The 26,034-nt window shown below is 42.6% G+C and overlaps 1 protein-coding gene across 3 annotated transcripts in view; it reads left to right on the forward strand.

Moving 5' to 3' along the window:
* The window catches only part of AP2A1 (adaptor related protein complex 2 alpha 1 subunit), a 58,503-nt gene that overhangs the window by 26,204 nt on the left and 6,265 nt on the right, over window positions 1-26,034 (forward strand). Inside the window, exons 7-19 of one of the 3 annotated variants that reach the window (XM_018562796.1) lie at window positions 1,809-1,917; window positions 3,477-3,627; window positions 3,791-3,959; window positions 5,395-5,532; window positions 7,316-7,498; window positions 8,870-8,967; window positions 9,829-10,060; window positions 14,093-14,257; window positions 14,721-14,878; window positions 17,106-17,168; window positions 19,382-19,447; window positions 22,055-22,137; window positions 22,257-22,346. In XM_018562796.1, coding sequence (XP_018418298.1) covers window positions 1,809-1,917; window positions 3,477-3,627; window positions 3,791-3,959; window positions 5,395-5,532; window positions 7,316-7,498; window positions 8,870-8,967; window positions 9,829-10,060; window positions 14,093-14,257; window positions 14,721-14,878; window positions 17,106-17,168; window positions 19,382-19,447; window positions 22,055-22,137; window positions 22,257-22,346 — 1,705 coding nt within the window. The remainder of the gene's footprint in view (window positions 1-1,808; window positions 1,918-3,476; window positions 3,628-3,790; window positions 3,960-5,394; window positions 5,533-7,315; window positions 7,499-8,869; window positions 8,968-9,828; window positions 10,061-14,092; window positions 14,258-14,720; window positions 14,879-17,105; window positions 17,169-19,381; window positions 19,448-22,054; window positions 22,138-22,256; window positions 22,347-26,034) is intronic. The other 2 variants (XM_018562797.1, XM_018562798.1) reach the window with 2 other exon arrangements.

Consider the following 26,034-nt stretch of genomic DNA (forward strand, 5'->3'; position numbering starts at 1 on the left):
CCTGGGATTCCTGCTGCCGGAATCTGTAGGTTCTTCCCAAATGAATCCCAGATCGCCCCATGTGAATGCAGCCTTCGTCTGAACAGATAAACTTATGAAAGGAAGGCCTACAATAAACAGGCCAAACCTGATCCATGTATTTTGAAAGCAACGCCATTGTGGTGACGCATCTTGGCAGGTTTCATCACACCTTTTTATAGCCTCAATTCACAAACCACACAAGCTATTTTACTTGTTAATCTATGATATGCTCTTTTACATGTTACAATGTTCTGTTCACAAAAATATTGCATAGGTGTATATGTGTGAAATTTTTTTTCCTACATGAAATGAATGTTTGGTAAAAGCTCTTTGCCTCATTTTCATGAATGTTAGCTTGTTAAAATGCTATTTTATCACTGCCTCCAACCTCTTTGAAACTCCCGCGCCCTGGGTCTTTGAACATTTAGTCTTGTGTCAATAGGCAAATGCAGTGTGTTTTGAGACACATTCCGCTAGTAATTTAAGACAAACTTTAGGGAAGAAGAAATCTTAACTCTTGCAGTGGGGCTAAAGATATACTCACCCGAACCTCAGATTGGGCCAGCTGTTACACTACTCCCCTCTACCCTCCTCCCCCCGCTGCAGCGATGATATGTTCCTCGGCATCCTCATGTCCTATAGACTGTATAGAACGGGAGGGGAAGTGAGGTAAAAGTGAGCTGTATAAGAGCCAGCTCCAAGAATCAGGCGAGTATAACTTTATTTTTTGTATTAAGGTGGCCATACACCTGCCGATTATCGTACAATAATCGCGGGAAATAACACGATCGTACGATAACCGACAGGTGTATGGAAGGCGTGCGACCGTTTCTACTGTACGGTCGCGCGTCTTTTGTCTTACGAGCACGTTGGAAAACCAGCCGAAAATCGTAAGATTATCGGCACGTCTGTGTCCTTCTCGTAAGACAAATGCCGAACAGGCCTGTGTGCGCAAGCGCACACTGCTGCTCCGCATTGCAGTCATCCGAAGCCCTCCCCTTGGATCTGCCTGTCCAAGATGGGCAGATCGTACGAGCTTTTAATTACCTTACAACCATCGCAAGACAAAAGTCGTGCAATGGTTGTAAAGTGTATGGCCAGCTTTAGACACAAATGAGCACAAATCCCCACACTGCAATGGTTTTCCCCCAGAGTTCTGGTTTATTAATCATTTTGAGGCACTTCTGAGATCAATTACCGTTAACTTTCATCTACGGTGCATCAGCATGCTTTAAGCTGCTTTTGCATTCCTAGATTTGCATAGGAAGAGAATTAGTTCTGATGTGAACAAAAGCCTTTTGATGGACCTTTAAAGGCCTGCAGTTTTCTACATGGTTTTTGACCAAACAAATGATTGGAAAAGAATGACATGACACCTATATACACATGAAAAGGAAGACTGATTAGATATCACACAATATGGATCCATTTCAATGGGCTTTATCCCACTTTGGATCTTAATGCAATTTAATACAGGAGTTTTATTATTTACTGGTAAATTTTCAATAAATAAGAATATTTAAAGCCTATGAAGCCAGTCTTTATAGTCTGCTGACTTTTTTGATTTGGTCCATGGTGAAAATAAAATGCTTGTACTAGAATCCTCTGTTATGGGATCTCATATTGGAACCTCTTAGGTTTACTAGTTTCACAACATATATCTGGAAACCTGGGTATATTTGAACCAAAAGACACAAGCCTGCTAATATTTTATTTTCTTTCTTAATAAATGACTTTAGAATGAAATCTTAGTGCAGTCATCTAATGTCTGTGCCCCATATTGACAGATCGTGTCTTCAGCCTCCACTGATCTGCAGGATTATACGTATTATTTTGTCCCTGCTCCCTGGCTCTCTGTAAAGTTGTTGCGCCTTCTCCAGTGTTACCCTCCTCCAGGTAATGTCCTCTTCCTGACATATTGTACCAGTTGCATGTTTGTGTTGTTTGTGTAGTTTAAAGGGAATATGTGTGCACTTTACAGGTAATGGGCCTTAAAGGGGAACTTTACCCTTAGCATTAAAAGTCGTCTTTAGAAGTGTTTAGTAATGACAATCTACAAACAGATACTTCTAGATAATTGCCGGCTTTTTATTCTTTGCATACCTTATTTTTCTTCTCACGGTGACCATTTTTTACTAAGGGCAGATTAATCTCCATTTACTTCCTGGAACTCTGGTACATGTGACCACACACACCATCGCGGGGGGGGGAATGCCTTTCCCTTTCCCAGTTTGCAGGTGGGATTTCTTAGCAATGCCCTGTGATGTAAACTTTCCAAGATGCATCCCTTAGGCACAGGCTTCATCACTAATGCCTAAAAGGACCAGTAAGTGGAAAAACAGTAATTGTTAGTAAAATTAAAATATCTTTATTTAATCAATATAAGATGATTTGAGATCGGCATGCAGAGCTGAATGCTGATGTGAATTTTTTTTTTTTTTTAGTAAAAGAAGGTAAAGGTCCACTTTTAAGAAAACATGTAATGCAGCCACCTAAAGATGCCACACTTGTGTTCTCGCATACCCTGTAGAACTCCCTGTCCTTGGCCTTGATTCACAACGAGCTTTGATATGTTGAAAAGCAATTTCAGCTCTTGAAGTTGTTTTTTAATCTTCTGCTCGCCATGCCTCACTATTGGTCCATCACTGTGGTTGGCATTACTGACTAATAATGTGCTGAATGGAACAGGGCCAGACCCAGGACCTAAAATTGCCAGTGCATATTTGTGCATTCTAGGCTTTGTGGCTCCTGGGGATCTCCACCAAGTACCTAGCCCAACGTGTTTGCATATTAGTTTAAAGTAGATCGGAGTTCACTTTAAAGGAGAACTATGAGGTAAGTGATTTTCACTCAACCTCATAGTTCGAGCCGACGTGTGACAATGAAACTGTCACACGTCAGCTCAATAGATCGCTGACTGGCGGAACGGACGGGGGAGGGGGCGGGTACAGCTGGCTCTGCCTCTAGATAGGCAGAGCCAGCTGTCACTCACGCAGCTGGGCGGATCCGGTCATCTAAGTCGGGATCCGCTCCAGGTGCGGCGTCTCAGTATACCGCGAGCTGTAGCTCGCGGTATACTGAGCTTAGGGTAACGGGAGGACGCTAGTTTGTGTCCTCCCGTTACCCCAAGGAGAACTATGGGGAAAAACACTGACCCCATAGTTCTCCTTTTAAAGGAACCCCATTCTTAAACTTTTGCTTGCCTTTGCTGAATACAGTTGGCCTTGCAAGCATGCTGACTCTGTGGCTTTGTTACTTTTGAATCACCAGCCTGGAACAAGTTTGCAGTTCTGGATTTCTGATTTTATTGAAGGCATTCTTGTCCCAACTGTGTGAATCAAAGTAGTGAAATCTCAGGAACGGCACGAAATATAGGCCATTATTAGGTCAGCAACGGAAATCTACTTCTTTTGTCATTTCAAGTTTTCTGATATGTCACCTCTTGTGGTTTTCAGAGGACGCTGCTGTGAAGGGTCGTTTAGTGGAGTGCCTAGAAACTATCCTGAACAAAGCACAAGAGCCACCAAAGTCCAAGAAGGTGCAGCATTCCAATGCAAAGAACGCTATTCTATTTGAAGCCATCAGTCTGATTATCCATTATGACAGGTAAGTGATATTGTAAAGGATTTTGTAGCGTCTACAGAACTGTATGTCGGCAGAGCTTTTTAGATTCCCTTGATATATATGTAGCCAGACATTGGGCTTTGTAGATGGTCACAGTATTGCATGTGTTTAACTGATTTGATTCATATATTTTATTTACTCTTAGTGAACCTAACTTGCTGGTTAGGGCCTGTAACCAGCTGGGGCAGTTTCTGCAGCATCGGGAGACCAATCTGCGCTATTTAGCTCTGGAAAGTATGTGTACATTGGCTAGCTCTGAATTCTCCCATGAGGCTGTAAAAACACACATTGAAACAGTCATCAATGCTTTGAAGGTAAGCCAAAAGCCCATTTGCATGCTGATGCACTTTAAAACTAAACTCCAGGGACACTGAATTGTGAATGCCAAAACATGTTTGATTGTGTTCAGCCTTTCATTGGCCTAACATTTGTCCACTTGTTTAGCAATACATTTTGGTCACAGACTTGCCCCAGTCTGTCGATTTTGGCTAAATAAAATACTTTGAAAATTAGTTTTTTTAAAATTGCTTTATCTATCCATCTTGTTTTGCTGGCAGAACGGCAATATAAAGTTTTCTACCGTTATGCTAGCTCTATTACATTTAAGAATTTTGATTGATCTCCTTGAAATTAAACTTCAAAAAGTTGCCATTGTCTTTTAACTCCAACAGGAAAAACAGTGTAAATGGTATAGAGCAGTGCTCCCCAACCTTTTTATCGCTGCGGACCGGTCAACGTTTAATAATTTTACCGTGGCCCGCTATAATAAATATATCTATATAGATCTATATAGATATATAATTATTACATTAAATACGTATCTGTATTTATTTCATTAATATTAATGGAGGTTGGAGTTACGCCGAGGGTCACCAGTACTGTGTGGGCGGCAATATAATATATAATTATATATATCAGTGGTCAGTGGGGGCTCTGGTTGGTAGTGAGGGCTCTCCTGTGGCCACACCAGCCAGTTTGCCCGCAGCATATCCCGTCACTGAACCCCATGCGCTAAATGAAGCGCCCGGCCGTAGGTGCAGTGGCTCCCTCCACCGCCTCTCTACCACCTGCACCGCTACAGATGCGGCTCTCTAATCGTGCAGCCGCTAGACGGAGCTGGGCAGAGCAGGGTCGGGAGCGCTGCTTTGCCTGCGGCCCGGTACCATTTGATCCACGGACCGGTACCGGGCCGCGGCCCGGGGGTTGGGGACCACTGGTATAGAGTATTACTGCAACTCTTTATAAACTGGCCTCAACAGAATTAGTGTTGGAGCTTGTGTGTGCCTGGACTCTCAATATGCAATAATGCAATCTTTGTTTTGTAGGGCGCGTAGGCTTCAGGGCCCGTTCACACCTGATGTGTTTCGGGTTGTGTTGGGCATTTTTTCCAGTGCAGCCCGAATGCAAGACAACATAATTTGCTTTGTCACAAATGGGCACTAAATATTTTCCTCTATCACATTGCAGTAACGCGCAGTAGGACACCATGCGCACTTTAGTGCATTGCAGTGACTTAATTTCAGAGCAGCGCACCAGAATGAATAATGCGTGGAAGTGCTTTACAGGCCATTCATTTTGAATAGGCTGCCTAATAAAACCCTCTGAAATGCAGAAAGATGTGTGCATTGAGGCCCATTACATTCTGATGTGAATGGGCCCTTGCTGAGCTAAAAATGTGTTTCTTTGTTTGCACTCTATTAATTTGCTGTTGCTATTTTATCTTGTGTGGTGTTTTTTTTCTTTCTGTAGACGGAGAGGGATGTAAGTGTAAGGCAGCGGGCTGCCGATCTCCTGTATGCAATGTGTGATCGCACAAATGCTAAGCAGATTGTATCAGAAATGCTGAGCTACCTGGAAACGGCAGACTACTCGATTCGTGAAGAAATTGTAAGTGGGTTTGTTCCTATGTAATGAGACTGCATAATAGATGCATTTCCACTAACCTGTTTCAAACAAATGGATTCAATTGATAGTGTAGGACAGGGCTCAAAATTTCAAGTCCTGAGCTACTAGCCAGACCTTAAAAGTTACTGACCACCAGTTGCCCCACCTAACCCCTACGCTGCCCCAGCCTTAAATCTGCCAGGCCAGCCGTGTAACGCAGAGTACAGAAATCAGTAACAACACGGATTGCAGAGGCCAGCGGTGTGACGAACAGTGCAGAGATCAGCCGCGCAGAGGTCAGTAATGTAACGCGCAGAGGTCAGTAATGTAACGCGCAGAGGTCAGTAATGTAACGCGCAGAGCAGAGGTCAGTAATGTAACGCGCAGAGCAGAGGTCAGTAATGTAACGCGCAGAGCAGAGGTCAGTAATGTAACGCGCAGAGCAGAGGTCAGTGCTGTAAGGAGGAAAGAGAAGGTACTTACAGTGCACTTAGCTGATGGTATTCAGGTGCCCTCTTCTTTCTCCTGGTGATGGTGGTGGGGAGGTATAGAAATCCTGGGAGATAAAACTTTCTTTTCTTGCGCTGCATACATTTCTGGCCGGGTGTCTCACTGTCTCTGGAGTCTTCCTCCCAGCCTATGGCAGCTGAGGTAGGCGGAGGAAGCTGCAGAAGACAGCGGAATTGAATGTCATCAAGGTGCGCCGCCGGCGGAACAAGGGGTGGGACACTACCGCCGCAGCGATCGTTCGCTTCTATTTTACTCGCCCGCTCTGCAGCTATTGAGGAGGAGAAAAGAGAATAGAAGCTTACGATCGCCGCGGCGGTAGTGTCCCATCCTAGGTCCCGCCGGCGGCGCACCCCCTCGATGACATTCCACTCGCCCCCAGCAATTTTCACTCGCCAATTGCGAGGGGGCGAGTGGAAATTTTGAGGCCTGGTGTAGGTTATGCTTTATATTGCAGTTTGCTTATGCATTTTTTTATGATGACTGTTATGTTTTTATATTTTGGTGGTTCCTGTTTTCCTTTCTGTGCACAGATTTTTGTACCTGATTGATTTTATTTATTATTTGTAATTCTTCCTGTGTGATATTGGTTTCACATTGTTCTTTAGGGCTCCACTTTCCTGCCTTTAGACCTAACCTAAACACTGCATATTAGCCCCTGTTTCATGAAAGCACTCATAATGTTTGTGTTGCCTGTGTAAAGTAAAGGGAAACGGTGTTCATTTTAAAGGTAATAGGCCTTAAACCTGGGGCTTTGTTAATAAACGTGGGACAAATTAATAATGTTGAAGGACTAAGCTCATGGGGTGTGGGTTATGCCCAACCTCAGTGAAGTTGTTGTTTTGTTTTTTTTTTTAGTAACAAAAGAAAGCGGGCAGGAAAGACTTTGCTGGCTACCGAATCTAGTAAAGGGCAACTTGTGGTTCCTACATTTAGGTGTACATTAAAGGTTTTAAAGTTCTTCCTGTCCAATCCTTTTTTACATTTTAAGTTGTTATAAGACAACTCAAAGCTTTTCTAGACTAGCTGGGTGATATAATTCCCAGCAGAGGGTTCAGAGTTGGCCATAGATCCTTCTCCTGAGTGCAGCCTTGTTTCATGTTCTTCATTTCTCATAATGTGAGACATTAGTTAAGTATAGAAACGTGGACAAGAAAGACCCTGAACCACAAAATCAAAATGGCGTCTGATAAGACATGGCTCAGTTCAGTGTTTGGTACATTTCATTTGATGGCTATGAATTGTACATATATTCAATTTGTGTCTCATTTAACAAAAGGTCCTGAAAGTGGCCATTCTGGCAGAGAAGTATGCCGTGGATTACAGCTGGTACGTGGACACTATTCTGAACTTAATTCGTATTGCTGGAGATTATGTCAGTGAGGAAGTCTGGTACCGTGTTATCCAGATTGTTATTAACCGGGATGATGTGCAAGGCTATGCTGCCAAAACTGTTTTTGAGGTAAGATTGGCGTACTCCTCTTCTACTGTCCTATTATAAAGAGGATTGTGGGTCCTGTTCCCACTAAAGTACCATCTGCATATTGTATGTTCTATTTTCACTTTGATGCCTTTCCTCGGGTTGCTCCAGCTTCTATAAAACCAAATGGGTAGATGAAGTGAGTTCTCTCCAGATTCAGCTGTATGTGTCTTAAACAGTGTGGAGTATTGTATTATTCTTAAGGATCTATTTATTTAAAAAAATGAATAGACTATTCCAGCGACACTGCATGTACATTCGTTCTGTACAAGTTAACCAACTGCTGGATACGACAAAAAAAAACTGTAATTTCTCTTCTGGTTTAATTTTCTTCAATAGGTGTATTCATGTAGAACAGAGTGAATGGCAAAGATACTGCATTATGGGCACTAGATGGAGCTGAGAATGATAGGAAATGAATACATTATTAATGAGATACAAATTCAAGAAAACTAATGTATGAATTTCCTAGGATCTGCAGACCCCTTTAGTGGCCATAATGTGTCCTCCCCCCCCCCATTCACTCTGTTCTGTATTGATGAACATTTACCATAAAGCAAAAGTACACTTGACTCCCATTCTCACAAAGGCTGGTTAACCCACACAGACTGAATGTACATGCAGTTTTGTTGGATGAATAAACTATGCAAATCGTTCATATCTAGACCCCTTCGTGTCCTTTGAGTACCTAAACTGATGTGAGTAGCTGTAAATGCCTTTTAGGGCAGGCACCAATTTAATGGGCCACTGTGAAATGTGAAATCTGTTTCCCATTTATAAATGTATCAAATAATTTTTGGTCCAGCAGCTTCATTATTTAAGAAAGAAGCAAGACTGCTTTGTTGCTGCCTTACTAAATTCTTTAACATTTACTCCTCACACTTGCTCGAAGCCCTGCCTCAATAATGTGTCCTGCAGCTTGTATAGCACTTCTAGTAGTGCTACAGGTAGTAAAGCACTGTTTTTGCCCAGTGTTTTTATTGAGCTGTGCGATGCATCTTTGATCCCCTGCTCCCACTTCTGGGTTCCCAGGCATCCTCTCTTGCATTGGGTGGCCACTGATGATATAATTCCTGCACATAGGCACAGGAGTTGCAATCTTCCTGGCATCCGGCCCATTCACACCATTTTAGAGATGCCGGGAATGTACGCTGCAAGGTGCATGCGCCACAGAACATTAAAATTGCAAAAATAAAATTCAAAAATTTGTGGCGAGACTTTGTATGTCTATTCCGCCAAACAATCCCTACCTCCCAGCAATTTTTTTTTTCAGTTTACCTTTGGTTTAAGAAAGTGGAATTAGTTCTGTAACTTGGCAAGCAGAACAGTAATGTGGTTTTGTATCCCCTCCAGGCTCTTCAAGCTCCTGCCTGCCATGAGAACATGGTAAAAGTGGGAGGATATATCCTTGGAGAATTTGGTAATCTTATTGCAGGAGACCCTAGGTCCAGGTAAGGTATTTTTTTAACAAAATGTTTGTGTATAGGTAGATAATGTGAGAATACGTAGCTCAGCAGCCTTGAAGCTCTGGGACTTAAATGGGGATTTCTTCTTTCCAAGAACACAGAAGAACTGCAATTAAATTTCACCTTAGGGGTGAAATAAAACTGGCCATAAACCAGTAAAATGTTATTAGGAAAAAGTCATTTTTGGAATGTTCGTTCGACTTTCTAATGGGTAATAGGGTGAAATCAATTTAGACTGTATGGGGGAAAAAAATCGAAAGAACAGGATGGAAAACAAAATTTCTAACAGCGAATGTTGTTTTCATTCATAAATTGAATGTTAAAATCAAGTGAAATTTCAAACGACATTTGTCAAGTGTCTGATGGCAATATCGAATTATCTGATGAGACTTCTGCACGAAAGTATACTTGTGTATGGCCAGCTTGAGTTTCCAAGTTGCCTGGGCAAAGTCATTGACTCTATGTGCTAAATAGAAAAAGAAGATGGAAGCTAAAGCTAGCCATGCACCTTTAAGAATTTTGGATGGAATCTCCCGTGCTGACTATTGTATTTGGGAATCTAACAGCCTTGGGTTCCGGCTATCGGAATACCCAAACTGTTTGGCTCACCGTTTTCCACCCGGCTCTTTCGACAAAAGCAACTTTAGAAAAACCACTTGTTGAGCAATGTGGTGAGGAGATGGTCACCCACAAGTCAAAATGGTGTATGGCCAGCTTCACACTTGATAGTTTACTGTGGGCAGCATCTACTATTTTTCTTTCATTGTTTGTAACCCGAATGTTGACTATAACTATGGTTCATGAAATCCAAAGCATCGACTTGAAATGTCTGCCTTCCCTCCCCAGCCCGCTGGTACAGTTCAACCTACTGCATTCAAAGTTTCACTTGTGCAGCGTGTCAACTCGAGCCCTTCTCCTCTCCACCTACATCAAGTTCATCAACTTATTCCCTGAAACCAAGCCCACCATCCAAGATGTGTTGCGTTCCGATAGCCAGATCAGAAATGCAGATGTTGAGCTCCAGCAGAGAGCAGTGGAGTACCTGAAGCTCAGCTCTATTGCAAGCACCGATGTCCTTGTAAGAATCTTTCTTATTTTTTATATCTGCAGGTGTAAATGCATAGCCCAGTACTTAGGGACCTATATGAGGCTGTACTCATCACATGGGAACACTTGTGAGATCCATGTCCGTTCAGTTTTTTCCATAATCTTGCAGTGGAGGAAAAACTTGAGCTGTACGGACCCATGTTAGGTCTATGGGGAGTCAGAAATCAGCAGACATGTTTCCACTTATATTTAATTACCTCCGATCCGTCATGATCAGATCTGCCAAAACAGAACTTTTTTTTTTTCTTTTTCCCCAGCCCTAGGTGGAATTGGGGGTAATCGGAATGTAAACTGACGCATGTCTGTTTACATCTGGCTGCCCATAGAGTTGCCTTGTGCTTCTGATCAGCTCCACCTAAATCTTCCAGAAGTCCATTTAACTTGTACCTTCTTGTGTTCTCTGCCTGTGCTACACTCTTATTAGTTTTCTGTTCTCTTTAAGCTTTACAGGACTCCTCCCCTCTATTATGGACAGGGGAAGGTGTTCTGTACTCCCAACATCCTCCCTGTCTGAGGTAACTATGCCGCTCCTCCATAGATGCAGTGTAGTGAGTCAGCATTGGCACCCTAAGACAGGAAGTTTGTTACTGGCAGGATCACCAGTTGAAAAGAAACTTGATGCAGCTACCACTTCTAAGGACTGAAAAGCTGCATTATATCCTATTTTTGTTCTTGATTGAAATAGTTCATCAAATCTCTATTTTTCTGTTAAGTGGTTATCAGAAGAGACTTTGGCTAGGTTGGGCGGATATTTTTGGCAAGTTTCAGCTTATGTTTCATTATTTAGTAAAGAGATTTTTTAGCATTTCATATTTGGGAAGCCAGCTACGTTTTAGCCTCATACAGGGACACATGACACCCAGTTTAAAGTGCCACTAAACTCAGGAGTTAAACCTTAAAAATGCATTCAAAGTACCTTTTAACTATTAGCAAAAATGTATCTTTGTGTATCACTCGGCTGTAGATCCTCAAATCCATCTCTGAATTGGTACTGACACTGTCCTTCCATCTGGAGGGTGGCAACTTTGGTTCCCATGGTCTGAGTGTGGTTTTAGCGCTTGAAGCGCGCTTCCATGATGGACTACAATCTCATGTTTAGTTTGCATTTGAGATTGTAGTCCATCATGAGAGCAAGCTTGGAGCTGTGGCTACTTTACCACGCACACAGGGACCATGGGGAGCAAAAGTAACCACCCTCCAGAAGGAAGGACAGTGTCGGCATGACCTCAGATGATTTGAGGATCTACAGCCGAGTGATACACAAATAAGATATAATAACATTTTTGTTAATAGTTAAGGTACTTGAATGTATTTTTTTAGATTTAATTCCTGAGTTTAGTTTCCCTTTAACCCTTTCCCTGCCAGTGCCGTAAGGCATACGGCGGAACAAAACTGTTCCCAGCTGGCCAGGTCAGTATGCCTTACGGCTCTGGCATTTACAGTTCTGCTATAAGCTCATGGTAGCTTAACAGTAAAATGGTCTCGCTTTCGTTAATAGCCTCCCTGGTTAATTTTTGTAGTCAAGAAGGGAATGTTTATTATCGGTAACTAGGGATGCACTAGTTACCGATGCGTGCGAATACCGATACTTTTTTTTTTTTTTTTTTCCGATACCGGAAGTCACGTTAAGGAAGCCAGGCAGCGTGTAATGACTCGCCACCCGGCTTCCAGATTAGCATGGAAGCCGTCCCCATGCTTCTCATCACGAGAAAGCAGGGAGCCGGCTTTCTGCCCAATTGGGAAGCTGGGCACCTTGTAATAACGAGGCGCCTGACTTCCTGATTGGCCAGAAAGCTGGCTCTATGCTCGCTCATCATGAGGTGATGAGGGAGCATAAAGCCAGCTTCCCGGCCAATCAGAAAACCGGGCGCCATGTCACTACACGGCACCCGGCTTCCTGGTTGGCCAGCTTCCCAACCAATCAGAAAGCCGGGCAGCGAGTCATTACACGCTGCCCGGCTTCCTGAGCATGGAGCCGGCTAATTGGGAAGCCGGGCAGAGCAGTGTGTAATGACTCGCTGGCTGGCTTCCTGATACCGGAAGTATCAGGCTAGGTATTGTACTCGCCCAAATACTCTGCATCGGCATACTAGTATCCGTGCATCCCTATCGGGAACTATTCGTGCTTATGTGTACTGTATTTTCCTGTCATCTTTTGTACTAGACTGACCTAAATGATGTAAGTAAACATGAGCTTGGGCCATTTATAATTGTTACATTGTTTTGTTTTTTTCAGAGGAACAAAACTGTTTAATTTTAGAGTGGCAGCTAAAAAGGCATTTATGTGCTATCACATGTTTAGTTCTGCGGCATAAAGCCTAGCACAGATAAACCAGTAACTTTGTTATGGTACAGCAAGCCTTGTACACTGTATTACATTGTATTTTGCATTGTGGTTAAGTGTCACTTTTGAATTGGAAAGTGTGTCTGTCTGTCTGTACGCACATAAAAGTTAAAATCTAAATGCTACATACACCAATCAGCCATAACATTATGACCACTGAAAGGTGAAATTAATAACATTGATTATATCATTATAATGGCATCTGGAAGTGGGTGGGATATATTGGGCTTCAAGTGAACATTTTGTCTCTGAAGTTGATTTGTTGGAAGCAGAAAAAATTGACAAGTGTAAGGATTTGAGCAACTCTGACAAGGACCAAATTGTGATGGTCAGAGCAACTCCAAAACTACAGCCCTTTCGAATGTTCCTGGACTGTAGTGGTCAGGACCTACCTAAAGTGGTCCAAGGAAGGAAAACTAGCGACAAGGGCATGGGTAGCAGGGACACATTCATGCACGTGGGGAGCAAAGGTTGCCCTGTGTAGTCCGATTCAATATAAGAGCTACTGTAACTCAAATTGCTGAAAAAAGTTAATGCTGGTTCTGATAGGTTTCTGAACACACAGTGCATTGCAGTTTGTTGTGTATAGGTTTACGTGGTCGCAGACCAGTCAGGGTGCCCAAGCTGACCAGAGTCCACCACCAAAATCGCTTACAATGGACGCATAAGCAACAGAACTGGACCACAGAGCAGTGGAAGAAGGTGGCCTGATCAGATCATGTTTTCTTTTGCATGTGGATGGCTGGGTGCATGTGCATCGCTTACCTGGACGGGAGATGGCAGCAGGATGCAGATTAGGAAGAAGGCAAGCCAGCAGAGGCAGTGTGATGCTTTAGGCAATGTTTTGCTGGGTCCTGCCATTCATGTGGATGTTACTTTGACACGTACCACCCACCTAAACATTGTTGTTGGCCAAGTGCACCTTTTCATGGAAGCGGTATTCCCTTGTTTTGAGGAACACAACAATGAGTTTGAGGTTTTGACTTGACCTCCAAATTCTCTAGCTCTCAGTCCAATCGATCGTCTGTGGGATGTGCTGGAATAATGAGTCTGACCCAAGGAGGCCCCACCTCGCAACTTACAGGAATTACATGTTCTGCTACTGTCAGCTTGGTGCCAGTTACCACCGCATACCGTCTAGTGGAGTCCATGCCTTGATGGGTCAGGGCTGTTTTAGCGGCAAAAGGGGCACCTACTTAATATTAGGCGGCAAAAGGGGCACCTCCTTAATATTAGGCGGATGGTCACAATGTTATGGCTGATTCGTGTATAATATAACCACCAAGATTTCTCTCCTGCAGATCTATATAAGATCTCTGAAAGGCCAGTTTTAGACTTGCCGCAAGAAACTGTTTTCAACAGTACTGCTGCTATTGTTGTTTTTTAACGCATTTGACTATTCTGTATCAGCCCATGCACACATATCCATAAATTCAAAATCGGAAAATCTGCTTTAAAAAAAATGATATAAAACTAATTTTATGTCTTGGATGTAGAATTTTGTACAGACTTTTTACGCTTCTATACACTCATAAAGGCAAGCATTTTATGGACAAATTCATACTTTTCTGCAAACATCTGCCAGAAAGACCCTGTGTAGATCAGTATTTCATTACAGCTTTTGTTCCAAGAGCCCTTATTGTATGTCTGTTTTCCTAGGCCACAGTATTAGAGGAGATGCCACCGTTCCCTGAACGGGAATCCTCTATTCTGGCGAAGCTGAAGAAGAAGAAGGGACCAGGTGCAGTCAGCGAGTTGGAAGAAGGAAAGAAGGATCTAAACTCTGAGATTAACGGTGCAGTGGAAGCCACCCCCAGCACTGCGGTAAGATCTCCCAACTGATCTGGATAGCTGTACAAGTGCAGTGAAAGGAGCCTAGCATTTTATCATCTGCCTGACTGAGACATAGCTTCTATCCTATCTATCTATCTCTATATCTATCTATCTACCTATCTATCTCTATATAGATATTGAAAAAAGATTGAGTATGTCTCAATGTTGAGCATACCTCATCGGTCGAATGGAACTAATTTTTAGTTAAATCTAGAGGCTGCGACAGCTGGTGTCTCTCTGAAAACGTTAGCTCCCTTGCTGTCATGGTGATCCAATTGCTTTAGTAATTAAGTCTCATACTAAGAACAAGTGTTGAAGAACGGCATAACAACCAGGCAATTGGCTTTTTTAGATGTAGATCTGCATTGATGGCTCATATATTTCCCTAGGTACCTAAAATTAGTGTTTTATAAGCATTTTGAAATCTGTCTAATTGTGAGCTTTGTTGTCACAGTCTACCCCATCGCCATCTGCTGACCTCCTTGGTTTGCGGAGTGCTTCTTTAACAGGATCAGCAGCACCAAGCGCTGGAAACCTCCTGGTGGATGTTTTTTCTGACAACTCCTCTGCCACTGCTTCTGGAGCTCCTGGTGCCGAGGATAACTTCCTAAGGTATTATGTCATAATTAAACCAGATGTGATTTGGAAAGAACTGTCGATTGGAACACATTTGCCACATATATTGTCCCTCCTGCGAGTAAGTCCCTTTTCTTTATGTAGCATTGATATTGTAAAGCACAGTACACAAAAATATTTATCTCTTTCTCCAAGAGGAGCTTTTAATTTGTTCATATCAGTCATACACCCACATATGCCCTATATAGTTTGTTGACTTGCCTTGGGTCTTGTTCACACTAAATGCAGAGCAGATCCGCTCAGGTTTCTGCACACGCACACTAGTCTTTTTGACGCGTTCCAGATCGTTTTTTTGTTTTGTTTTTTTCTGGAAGCTAACAATGTTATGAGGTCATTTCCTTTTACCTCTGGCCTTTCATTAGCTGGTCTTATTATTTCCTGCTTCCTCTGACCTTTCTCACATGTAAAATTGTTGCAACATGGATCCATGGGATGCAGGCATGCTCCTGGTGATGGTTATTATACTGCTACGCCAAAGTGCTGTAAGGAGACGTCGTTTTTTGGGTGCACCCACTAATGAGTGAAAGAGATCCAAAGGGCCAGTTTGGGACTCTGTTTATCTCTCTGGGTCACAAAATTTGTCCACCATTGTTCCTTTGCTCTCCAGATCAAAAGGTCACCTTTTTCAACAAGCAGGAAGTGACCAAGGAAGATTAGGCCATGACAGATGACCATAGAGTTTTTTTTCTTCATGGTTAGTTTTTTTCATTGAATTGCGTTGCGTTTATGATGCGTTCCAGAGCAGGTAAAATAGGGCCTGCTGCAGTTTTTTCACCTGCTCTGGATCTGCTCTGCAACGGCACGCTGCGATGTGAACTGGAGCAAAAAATACCATTGGAATACATTGGACGCAGTTTTGATTCGGTCTGCAACTGATCTGCTCTGCACCTGCTCCGCGCTTGGTGTGAACAAGGCCTTAAGGTTGTAGACTGCAGTAGTAAAACAAGTTATTACCGACCCGTGTTCCATCACTTGCAACTTTCTGGAACCATGGTGAAATCCTGCTGAAATACTTTAAATAATATTTCGGTAAAGAACTGGTAATTCCAGTCTTTAAAGTTGGACTCCAGGCACAAAAACATGCTAATGTTGCTCACTAGCCTCAAAGGTTATAAATCAGCTTTGTGTGCATCACACCCTTTTACAAACCCACATATTACCTTGTAAATGTAGCATGCAGCAGTGACATCACTTTGCTGTACATAGCCTGTGCAAAGGGCAGAACTGTGGGAGGGACCCAGCATCCACTACAGGAGGGGGCGGATACAAGACCAGTCACCCTACATGAGAGAATGCAGCAGTGAGTGGTCTTTATTACAGGAAGCTCCTGGATTACTGCACAGATCTGGAAGAAATACACAAAGAATACCCACATTGATATAAGCTTACACATGCCTCTTGCATTTGCTTAGCATGGAGTTCAGCTTTTAAATCGTTCACACCTGTGCAGAAACTAAAGGTTGTGGAAGTGCCTCTCTGGAATTAGCTGTTTTGAAACTGATTGATTGTGTAGGAATGGTGTTTCTTGAAGCTGGCCATAATCTATAGGTGTATCTGCAGATTGTCTATGGTCAGATGGAAAAAGTGCAACAGATTCCTCCATCTACTCTAAACTGTGTGACCACTATCCGCTGACTTTTTTGCGTCACAGGAGTACATTAGTAAACTTACCCCTGTGACCCAAAAGAGAAGTATAGCCAAAAAGAGAGGTTTGGCTTTCCTATTTTAATTAGCTGAGGACTGTAAAACACTAAACCTGCTCCCTCCTTTAGTGGGGAATTAAGTAAATGGGGAAAATGTTATTTCAAGTCTATTCTGAGATACCTTTTTTCAATGTGGTTCTCAAGCGGGATCATTTTGGGTACTCATGAGGTATACTCCCACAGGGTTATTGCATGTTGTGTTAGGGGTAACTCATAAACTGTGTTGAATGTCTGTCTTTTCGACTTTTAGGTTCAAATCCTGTACTCAGTTAATTGAGCACCTTGCACACATAATTGCTTAGTGTTATTTAGTGAAACCAAATATCATATTGTACTGCCGTGTGTATGCTGCTGTATCTTGTCTGTCTACTGTCTAATTGCATGTGAGTTTTCTGTCTTCTTTTTTGGTCTTTGTCTTCCTTCTTTGCTGTCTTGCTGCTGGTGGGATTGTGTGTCTTTGTCTGTCTTGCTGTGCCTGCCTATGATTGGATGGTGTACAGTGACTTGGACCCGCCCTCTGAGAGTCCTACATCCCTGTTGGTCAGTGCAGACCAGCCTTCAGAGTAAGGGCTGATTCAATAATAATTAAGACATCCTCATTAGCCATCATTATCAGTTTTCACTACATTTTCAACCATTTCCTGAAGAAACCAGATGGTTCTGATTTTACACTCTACGGGAGTTTCCAGTGTTCTCTCCAACATTAGCATGATGGCCTTTGAGGTAGTACTACAGTACAGCTCTTGCATCCTTACTGATTAGAGATCAGTGAATTGGCAACCACATGCGACTCTTGGGTCACATTGATGTGGCTTGTGGTAACATCTCCTCAGTTCCTGTCTTTCTGAATACATTCTGCTTAGCACCATTCATATAAACATAAAGCCAGTCAGAAATGTAATCTTGGGTCACAACTAGGGATGCAGCGATGCCGTTTTTTTTGTATCGGTGATAGAGATACAGAAAAAGAGATTGAGGACTTTGTGTCCTCAATCTCTTTTTTTATTTTAAAAGGGAAATGGGGGTCTGTTTATTTCCCTGAAGCCCCTAAAAGTAAAAAATTAAAATATTTAATAAAAAATGAATTAAATAAATATGAAAGAATTAAGTTTGTAAAAAAATTAAATATTAAAAAAATTTCAGTTTCGGCCTGACAATTTTTTTTATTTCAGTTTTGAAACTTCCATTTCGGTGCACCTCTAATTGCCGCTTCCTTCCTGATTGGCCAGCTTCTTGACCAATCGAGAAGCCAGGCAGCGAGTCATTACACATCGCCCGGCTTTTTTTGATTGGCCAGGAAGCTGGCTCCGTGCTCCCTTGTCACCAGGCAAGGAGGTGAGGGGATGTGGTGCGTATTGACGGGCCGTCTGGCTTCCTGATTGGCCAGCTTCCTGTCCAATCAGGAGGCTAGGCGGCAAGTCATTACACGTTGTCTTGGATGCAGGCTTCCCAGCCAATCGGGAAGCCAGGCAGCGTGTTAAGACTCGCTGCCCGGCTTCCTGATACCGAAAGCTTGTGTATCGGGCTAGGCATCGGAGCATTTGGACGAGTACTCGAACATAAACTTGGTATTGTGACCGATACTAGTATAGGTATCGGTGCATCCCTAGTCACAAAGCAAGTTATCTGTCTCATAAGCTTTAAAGCCTAACTCCAGGAGAAGAAAAAACCTTCCCTGGTCTAGGGCATAGGGAAAAGCAGTTTACTTACCTGATCCTGCTCTCCCCAGCATGCGGCATTCTCCTCATCTCCCCTACGCTCTGACTTGAGGACTGTCTCTGGGCGTCCTCGTGTTATGCAGGGCAGTCATGGACAGCACTAGTGCCTGCTCAGGGATCAGATAAAGGGGGATCAGGAAAAGTTCTCACCCCAGCAGGTCATTTTAAGCCTGACATCTTGCGTTCTAATTTGCTTCTACTGAATAAAAATTCATCTGTTGGGTGTGCTTAAAGCAAACCTGTGAAGATAAAACTCCATGAGCTGACGCTTCACTGATCTGTCCACATCACTGGCATTTAAGTGTGCGGAACCAATTATAAACTCTGCTGAGTAAACAATGGACTGTGTTTGTTTGTCAGATACAAAAAGCAACCAATCCTATTTTGTTCTCTAATACAGCACTTATGGAATATGTTTGCGAAGGGCAGCATATTTGGTTTCAGAAGCTTTGATAAATTTAACTCTCGTATAAAAAAAATTGTAGCTGTTAGCTTGAGTAGATTGTGGTGACTGTCCACCATCCAAATAAATGAAAAGCTGTCGTAAATGCAAATACCTGTCCTAGAAAGCTCTGGACCCTGCCATGCCTCGAGCTCTGAGACTGCTTTCTGGGCAGTGACCTCAGTTGTAGAGTGCTTGAATTGGAACAACGTTTTGCCCTGGAACTAGAATGTGGACAACATAGGACTATATGAAAATGTCATGCTTTTGAGGGTGATGCTTTGGGATGATGATGATGACTGTAGTACTGTCTCAATACCATTCAACACTTTCATCAGGGTTTCTATATAAAACAAATTATAAATGCAGTTCAATTTATTTTATTTTTTTAATTTTTTTTTACATCGGCAATTATAGATAAGAGTTCTCACTGTTAAAAAAATAAATAAATATGATTGCTCTTCTTGTACTGCTGTCTTGGATCAGAGGTGCTGCCCTTATTCTGGGTCAGGACTAACGCTTTTTGTGTGGCTAACCAATTAATTTTGTTTTTCCCCTTTTTGATTGCTTCTTCTGCCCTTTTTTCCATTCTTTCCTTTTGTCCTTTTGCTCTCAGTTCTGCCCCTACTGTTTCAGAAGATCCTGCTTTGCCTATCGCTGAGGCTGATGAGCTCCTCAACAAGTAAGACTAGCATGTGTATTGAAGCGTGTACATGTTGTAGAAGTGTAGTTCCTGTCTGTCCATAGCATGTGTACCTAATTCATCAAGTCATTTCTCTCAGTAAAGTACTTATCCAGCACATTTGGAAAACAGAATTGCATCAAAAACGTCTTTCCACATATTGGATAAAATTAGATGAGTTTCCCTGCCAAGCTTTATTGACTGTCTGGATTATTTCTCCATCCTCAACACAGCTGAACCTCTGATGTCACCAGATGAAGAGAATTCTCTGTATTTTCCTGTGGTGTCCATTGGAGAGGGCATGGCACCAAAATACCTCCGGCAGCTGTCGCAACTATGCTGGGTCTGGGGAAATGATTTCTAGTGCAGTTGTTTTTTAAAGTGAATATTGTCACCACACACCTTTTTGGGTGCCTGATAATGCGGTCACATGCCTTTTTATAGCGCACCCACAAAGTCCAGACATCTTGGAATCTTTTTTGGACAGATTTTCGCCAGCTTCTTCAAAAACCTTGGGCCCAACCCTCTTTTGCCCCTCACTATTAATTTGCTAAGAGCAATCCTATATTTATGGGTCGATTTGGTTAAGCACCGGGGGGATATAGAGCCAGACCTACTGACTGAAACTTACATAAGCTTCCTGGGTTTTGGCGCTCCCAGGGCACTCTGAGAAATGTATAAGTATTCATACAGGCACCTCTAGGAGCTTTCTCTTCATGCCCGATAACAGTACAGCATGTTAAATGTGGATACCTTTTTAATGTATCAGTCAATTTATACAGACATGGTGCATTTAAATGTGGGGTTCTCGCACTAGTTTATATTGAATTGTAGATTTGTATTACCAGTAATTTAGCATTTCATGCAGACTAACCGCCAAGATTGGAGGAATTAATTATATTAATATTGATGTTTGTCTCTTCTAATATTATAAACTTCACTCCATGGTTTTACTAACTGATGTCTTCACCATCTTCATGCTATGGCGTAGATAGACTTGTCTTTCTTACTACGGAAGTACATAGCTGAACATCAGTTTAGGGCAGATGCAGATTAGTAAAACTTCTCACTATTTTCATGGCTCTTCGAGAGACTTCAGCAGTTTATGCACGTTGAAATCCATGGTACGAATCATAACTAAGGTCGCTGAAGGATGCGAGAAAGCGGAGTATGATTTAGTCTACCATTGCCATACCATGTAAAAGTACAAATATATGTATTGGCTGCATTGAAAAGTGTATGCAAGGGCTAACCTCTTGTTGGAGCACAGAGATGTGAGTGGTATGGAAGAATTCTATTCCATTTCCACTCAACAGGGAGTGCAATGATTTTGTACACTGGGAGGTTTTTTTGCTAACAATATTTCATATGATCATTGTTACATTTTAAAGGAGAACTATTGGGTCAGGGCTTTTCCCCATAGTTCTCCTTAGGGTAACGGGAGGACACAAACTAGCGTCCTCCTGTTACCCTAAGCTCAGTATACCGTGAGCTACAGCTCGCGGTATACTGAGACGCCGGAGCAGATCCCGACATCGATGTCGAGATCCGCCCAGCTGCGTGAGTGACAGCTGGCTCTGCCTATCTAGAGGCAGAGCCAGCTGTACCCGCATGCCTCTGTCGGAATACCTGAGCAGTGACTGCAGCTGTTTGGCTATAGCCACTGTTCAGCCGAGCGTTTTTCCTCGTTCAGCCGAGCGTTTTTTTCGTCGTTCAGCCTTAAGGGCCCTGTCAGGGCCCAGTCACACCATCAAGAGTGTGGAACGCTACCTGGAACCTCTGGAACGCTTCCCGGCCGGCTCACTTTGTTTTGGGGTGGGAGGGGGGCGTGGCAGTGCATTGAACTCAATGGCGCCACACCCGAATGTGTGGCACATTAGTGCCTGCGTTTTTGCAGATCACACTGGACCGGAACGCAGGCACTAATGTACCACGCGTTCAGGTGCCGGCGATTGGGCAGGGGTGTGGCTGCAATGCCATTGAATTCAATGCACCACTAACCCCCCTACTGCCCCAAAACAAAGTGAGCCGGCCGGGTTGAGTTACAGAAGCCGAACACACTGGAACGCACACTTGATGGTGTGACATGGTTCCTCAAGCAGACATAAAAAAAAGAATTCGCTGGGGGAGAGGAAACTTTTTTTTTAACTTTGCATGTCTCTTCTGCCAAAATCTCTGACCAACCATAACTACCCCCCACCCCCAACAAAAATTCTTCTTTTTTACGTCCGCTTTAATGTTTATACAGTTAATTTTGGTTCCGATGTCTTCTGAAATCCTTTTTTTTTTACTGTATAGGTGACTGGTACCACACTACTATGGATTGGATTTTGCAAACCAGCCTGAAGCTCTTAGCTTTTTAATTAAAGTATAAGCACCAAAAATGCCTAATGTTTCCAATGCCCATCTTGATCTGACATTAACATAAACTTACCGCGCTTTGTATGTGATGAACTACATTTCCCCATATTTTGTTTCATGCATTTTGTTGTGTAAATACCCGAGTCGTCAAGCATGCCTTTGTGTTCTTAGAATTGCAGGTTATCTGGATGTTTTTTTAAATGTAAACTTAAAGGTCAATAAAAGATTTTATCCCTGCGTCTTCAGGTTTGTCTGCAAGAATAATGGAGTCATTTTTGAGAACCAACTTTTGCAGATCGGGGTGAAGTCGGAATTCCGTCAGAACCTAGGTACGTAAGCAGAACGTCATCTTGCATTTTTTCAGTGTTGGGTAGTAAACCTGGTAAATGATTTCTGTAGGTCTCTAAGGCTCCAGTCTTTAAACTATCTCCTGTCCTTTTTATTGCAGGACGTATGTACTTGTTTTATGGGAACAAAACATCGGTGCAGTTCCAGAGCTTTAATCCAACAGTGACATACCCCGGGGAGTTGCAGAACCATATCCTTTTTTGTTCTTCATTAAATGCATACTGTGTATTCTGAAAAACTGCAAAGATACGAGTGTCGTAACTCAGCGCAGTCATTACTTTTTCAGAAAACGAAAGCAAATTTCCACTTAAGAGTTTAAAACCCACAGCCAGCCAAATTTGTTTGTATGGTTTGTGTAGAGTTGGGAAAGTAGAACTTCTGTCAGGACAGTGCTCATTGGGACAGTAAATCCTGACGGCAATAAAAAACAAGTATTTTAAGAATTTTCTGACTGAGATTTCCTGAGCTCTTACGAGCAGGGCTCTCCTAATTGTATTGTAACTGTACTGCTTCCTTGTATATTGTTGGTGCTACCCTGTTTCCAATTAAAATAAGACCTACCCCGAAAGTAAGACCTAGCACTATTTTTCAAGATTCCTGTAATATAAGACCTACCCCAAAAATAAGACCTAGTTTGGTGGTAGCATGTGAGGGGAAACTTGAAGAGCAGGAGATATGGTATCAGCCTGCAGGGACGTACTGTATTAAGGGGATGACAGGGGACTCCCTCCGGCCAGCGCAGTGACAGGGAGTACGCCAGTACCATACTTCACCAACTGCTGTCCCCGAAGGCACTGCTTAATGTAGTAGGTACTGTACTGTAATGTGTACCGGTAAATGGTACTGTACTTTACCGCGCTGTCCACTGTCTGATGTCCCCACTGCTACCACTGCCCCTGATGGCAAAGGAAGCCGGTGCTGTAGAAAGCAAGGCTGCGGTGGCAGATCGAGCAGAGCCGCATTAGCTGATACTTCCTCTATAGCGCCGGTTACTGTGACAGGCGAAGTAATACCAGATAACTTTGGATTCTTGTACATGAATAACTTTAGATTGTTCATTTTGTTGCACATTAAAAAATAAAAATAAGACATCCACTGAAAAAAAGACCTAGGGTTTTTTTGGGGGGCAAAAAAAATATAAGACAGTGTGTTATTTTCGGGGAAACACGGTATATAAATCCTGCATAATATTTTCCTGCCACTCTGAATATCTATCACTGGGGCAGGAAGCTAGGGGAAAACTTTCCGGTTGCAACAGGTAGCAGGAAAATCCGGCCGAAGTTTTTACCTTTCTCCACACTATGAAAAAATTCAAATATTTGCTGAAGTTATGAAGCAATGTGATCTGTGTTCTTAAAGTGGAACTCAACTGTATACACAGATAAATGCAAATACTGGAGCTGGTTTATGTGCCCAAAGATTTGTATTGCTGACCTGGGATTTACACAGTTCTGCCACGGCAGTGCAGGAGACCAGATTTTTCTCCTCTGCAGTGCATCTATACCCACGCTTCTGTCCTAGGGTGACAATGTTCACTCATTATGATGTATCTATCAAGCAGCAGGATTGTTACCCTTGGACAAGAAGTGTGTTAGAACTCGGTCTTTCCTCAGCTGTATTATATGAGGTGTCTTGGTCTTGTAGTGTGCAGAAGTGAACTGGGCCGGTTACTTTGCTGCAGTGCAACAGAGGAAATTGGGTGATCATTGGATTTTTGAGGGGCAGAACAGTGTTTTTTTTTGTACTTGCAGTGTGTTTTAAAGAGACAAAACAGGTACATATTGGCATATATGGTAGCAATGTGTTGATTTTTCTTGTTGCCCATACATACACTTTAAGTTACACTTACAACTCTTGTTAGGTCTCGTTCACACCTAGGCGTATTGCATATGCGCGTCTGTCGCACGTTTTTTTACCGCGATTCGCGGTAAAAAAAAGGTCGCACGACCACGAAGGCTACTTGGCTGTAGCCCAATGGAAACGCGCAACAAAATGGCCCAAAGTAGTACCTGTACCTTTTCAGGCGTGGGCCGTTTTGTAGTGCATTAGGGACGGGCGGAAATACACCAAGGTGGGAATGAGACCATTGAATACAATGGGATTTATATTTTTGAGCGTTTGTCGAGCATAGAACGCGCTACAAAACGGTCAGGTGTGAACGAGGGCTTACTCCCACAGCCTGGGACAGACAACGAAAGGAAAAGCTGCAGACTGATGATCTCATCATCATTTTGCTTTCTCCTTCTCAGCATGCTGCTTGTTAGCACATGGGCACTGCAATTCACCTAACTGGCTTTTTGTACTGCTTCTTATTATCACAGTCTGTGCTATGCTGTATAATGGACTGCAGGAGATTTATACCAAGTCAAATTTATTTAAAATATATCGAATGATGTATTAATGAATACAAAGCTCCATCAACTTATCTTTTTTCCTGCCTTGAGTTTTACTTTGTTACCTGGGGTACAGCTTTAAACGTATCTAAAGCTTTATAGTTGACCTCAATTAATGAGGTAAAAATATTTTTTCCTACCTTGCTCCCTTATGGAGATACGCAAAGTTCTAATCCCGGTGAAGTAAGCACAGGGTACTAGTTGGAGCTAATGGGAGGGTCTGGCTGGTATCTTCCTGTACAAGTAGGATGCCAATTAGGGCTGGTGTGGGCAAGTGTGTGGGTGACTACAGGAGCAGTTAAAAGGGGAGCAGGAATAGGACTGCCGTATCTCAGAGCAGTCATTACTTCAGAAAACGGAAGGAAATTTATGAACACCGATAGCTAATACTCTGACAGCGCTTATAAAGTCAGCAGAGCAACAGTGATGCTGCTCCTTGTTCCCCTGTCATAATGTATTGCTTATTTAAAATTTGAAATCTAGCCTAGGTATCTCCTGATTTTGGGATTGTATGTTCTTTCCATAAGTCTTCCATTATTCCTACAATAAAATTAGACTGAATTTTTAAAGGGCCTGTGTAGGGCCATTTGGGCTTTAGTATGTGAATGACCAATAGGGCTGCAACTAATGATTATTTTCATAATCGATTAGTTAGCCGATTTAATTTTTTCGATTAATTGGATTAAAAAAATTACCATCCTTAATTTAAAATAAAATACACAAATGTAGTGTTACAAGCCTAAAGTTTACTTTAGAATAAAACTGCATGCTCATTTTTTTGCAAATGCAATGGAACGCATGGCATTCCATTCCAGTGCAGGCGATCATTGAAATGAATGGTACTGCAAAGCACCCCCAGCAGCAGAATTTGTCAGGCTGAAAATTACTTTTTCCCACCTTCAAATTTAATTTTTTTAATAATGGTATTGTAAGCACCTGGCGCTTGAATAGCTTCAGCCAGGGAAGAACTGCTGCCAGTGGTAAGATTCTGCAGATGGCAGCTGAATGTAAATACAGCAGGTAGTGGGCCTGGTGCAATAGCCAGCCTGCTATTGGCCATTTCAAATTGCAATAGCCAGCTGGAGATTGCACCGTCCCACTGCTTGATGTGCCCTACTCCCAGCCGGGTTGGAGAGAGCTAGGGGATCCAACTATTCTCATCAATTATAATCAATTAGTTGATTTACAGCCCTTATGACCAATGTGTGCAGAAAAGAGCTTGATAGAAATGGTGGGTGTCGCTAGAAATGCTCTGCTATCAGGCTTTTAACAAGCCTTGGGTAGTGCTGAAGCCTGCTAAGAGCTTGTTTTAAAGTGACAGTCGGCACTCTCAAGATCTGTGTTTAAGCTCCCTAAACTAGAAATGATGGGTGCTTTTGAAGTGCAATATAAATCCAAACAATTAACTTCTCATCTGCTCCCTTTTTTGGTCTTAATACCTACTGGTTCTTTTATCTTGTCAGCTGATAAAGTCCGGTGCTCTCT

This window comes from Nanorana parkeri, unplaced genomic scaffold (assembly GCF_000935625.1).
Source record: "Nanorana parkeri isolate BGI_ZX_2015 unplaced genomic scaffold, ASM93562v1 scaffold600, whole genome shotgun sequence".
In the NCBI taxonomy this organism is placed as follows: domain Eukaryota; kingdom Metazoa; phylum Chordata; class Amphibia; order Anura; family Dicroglossidae; genus Nanorana; species Nanorana parkeri.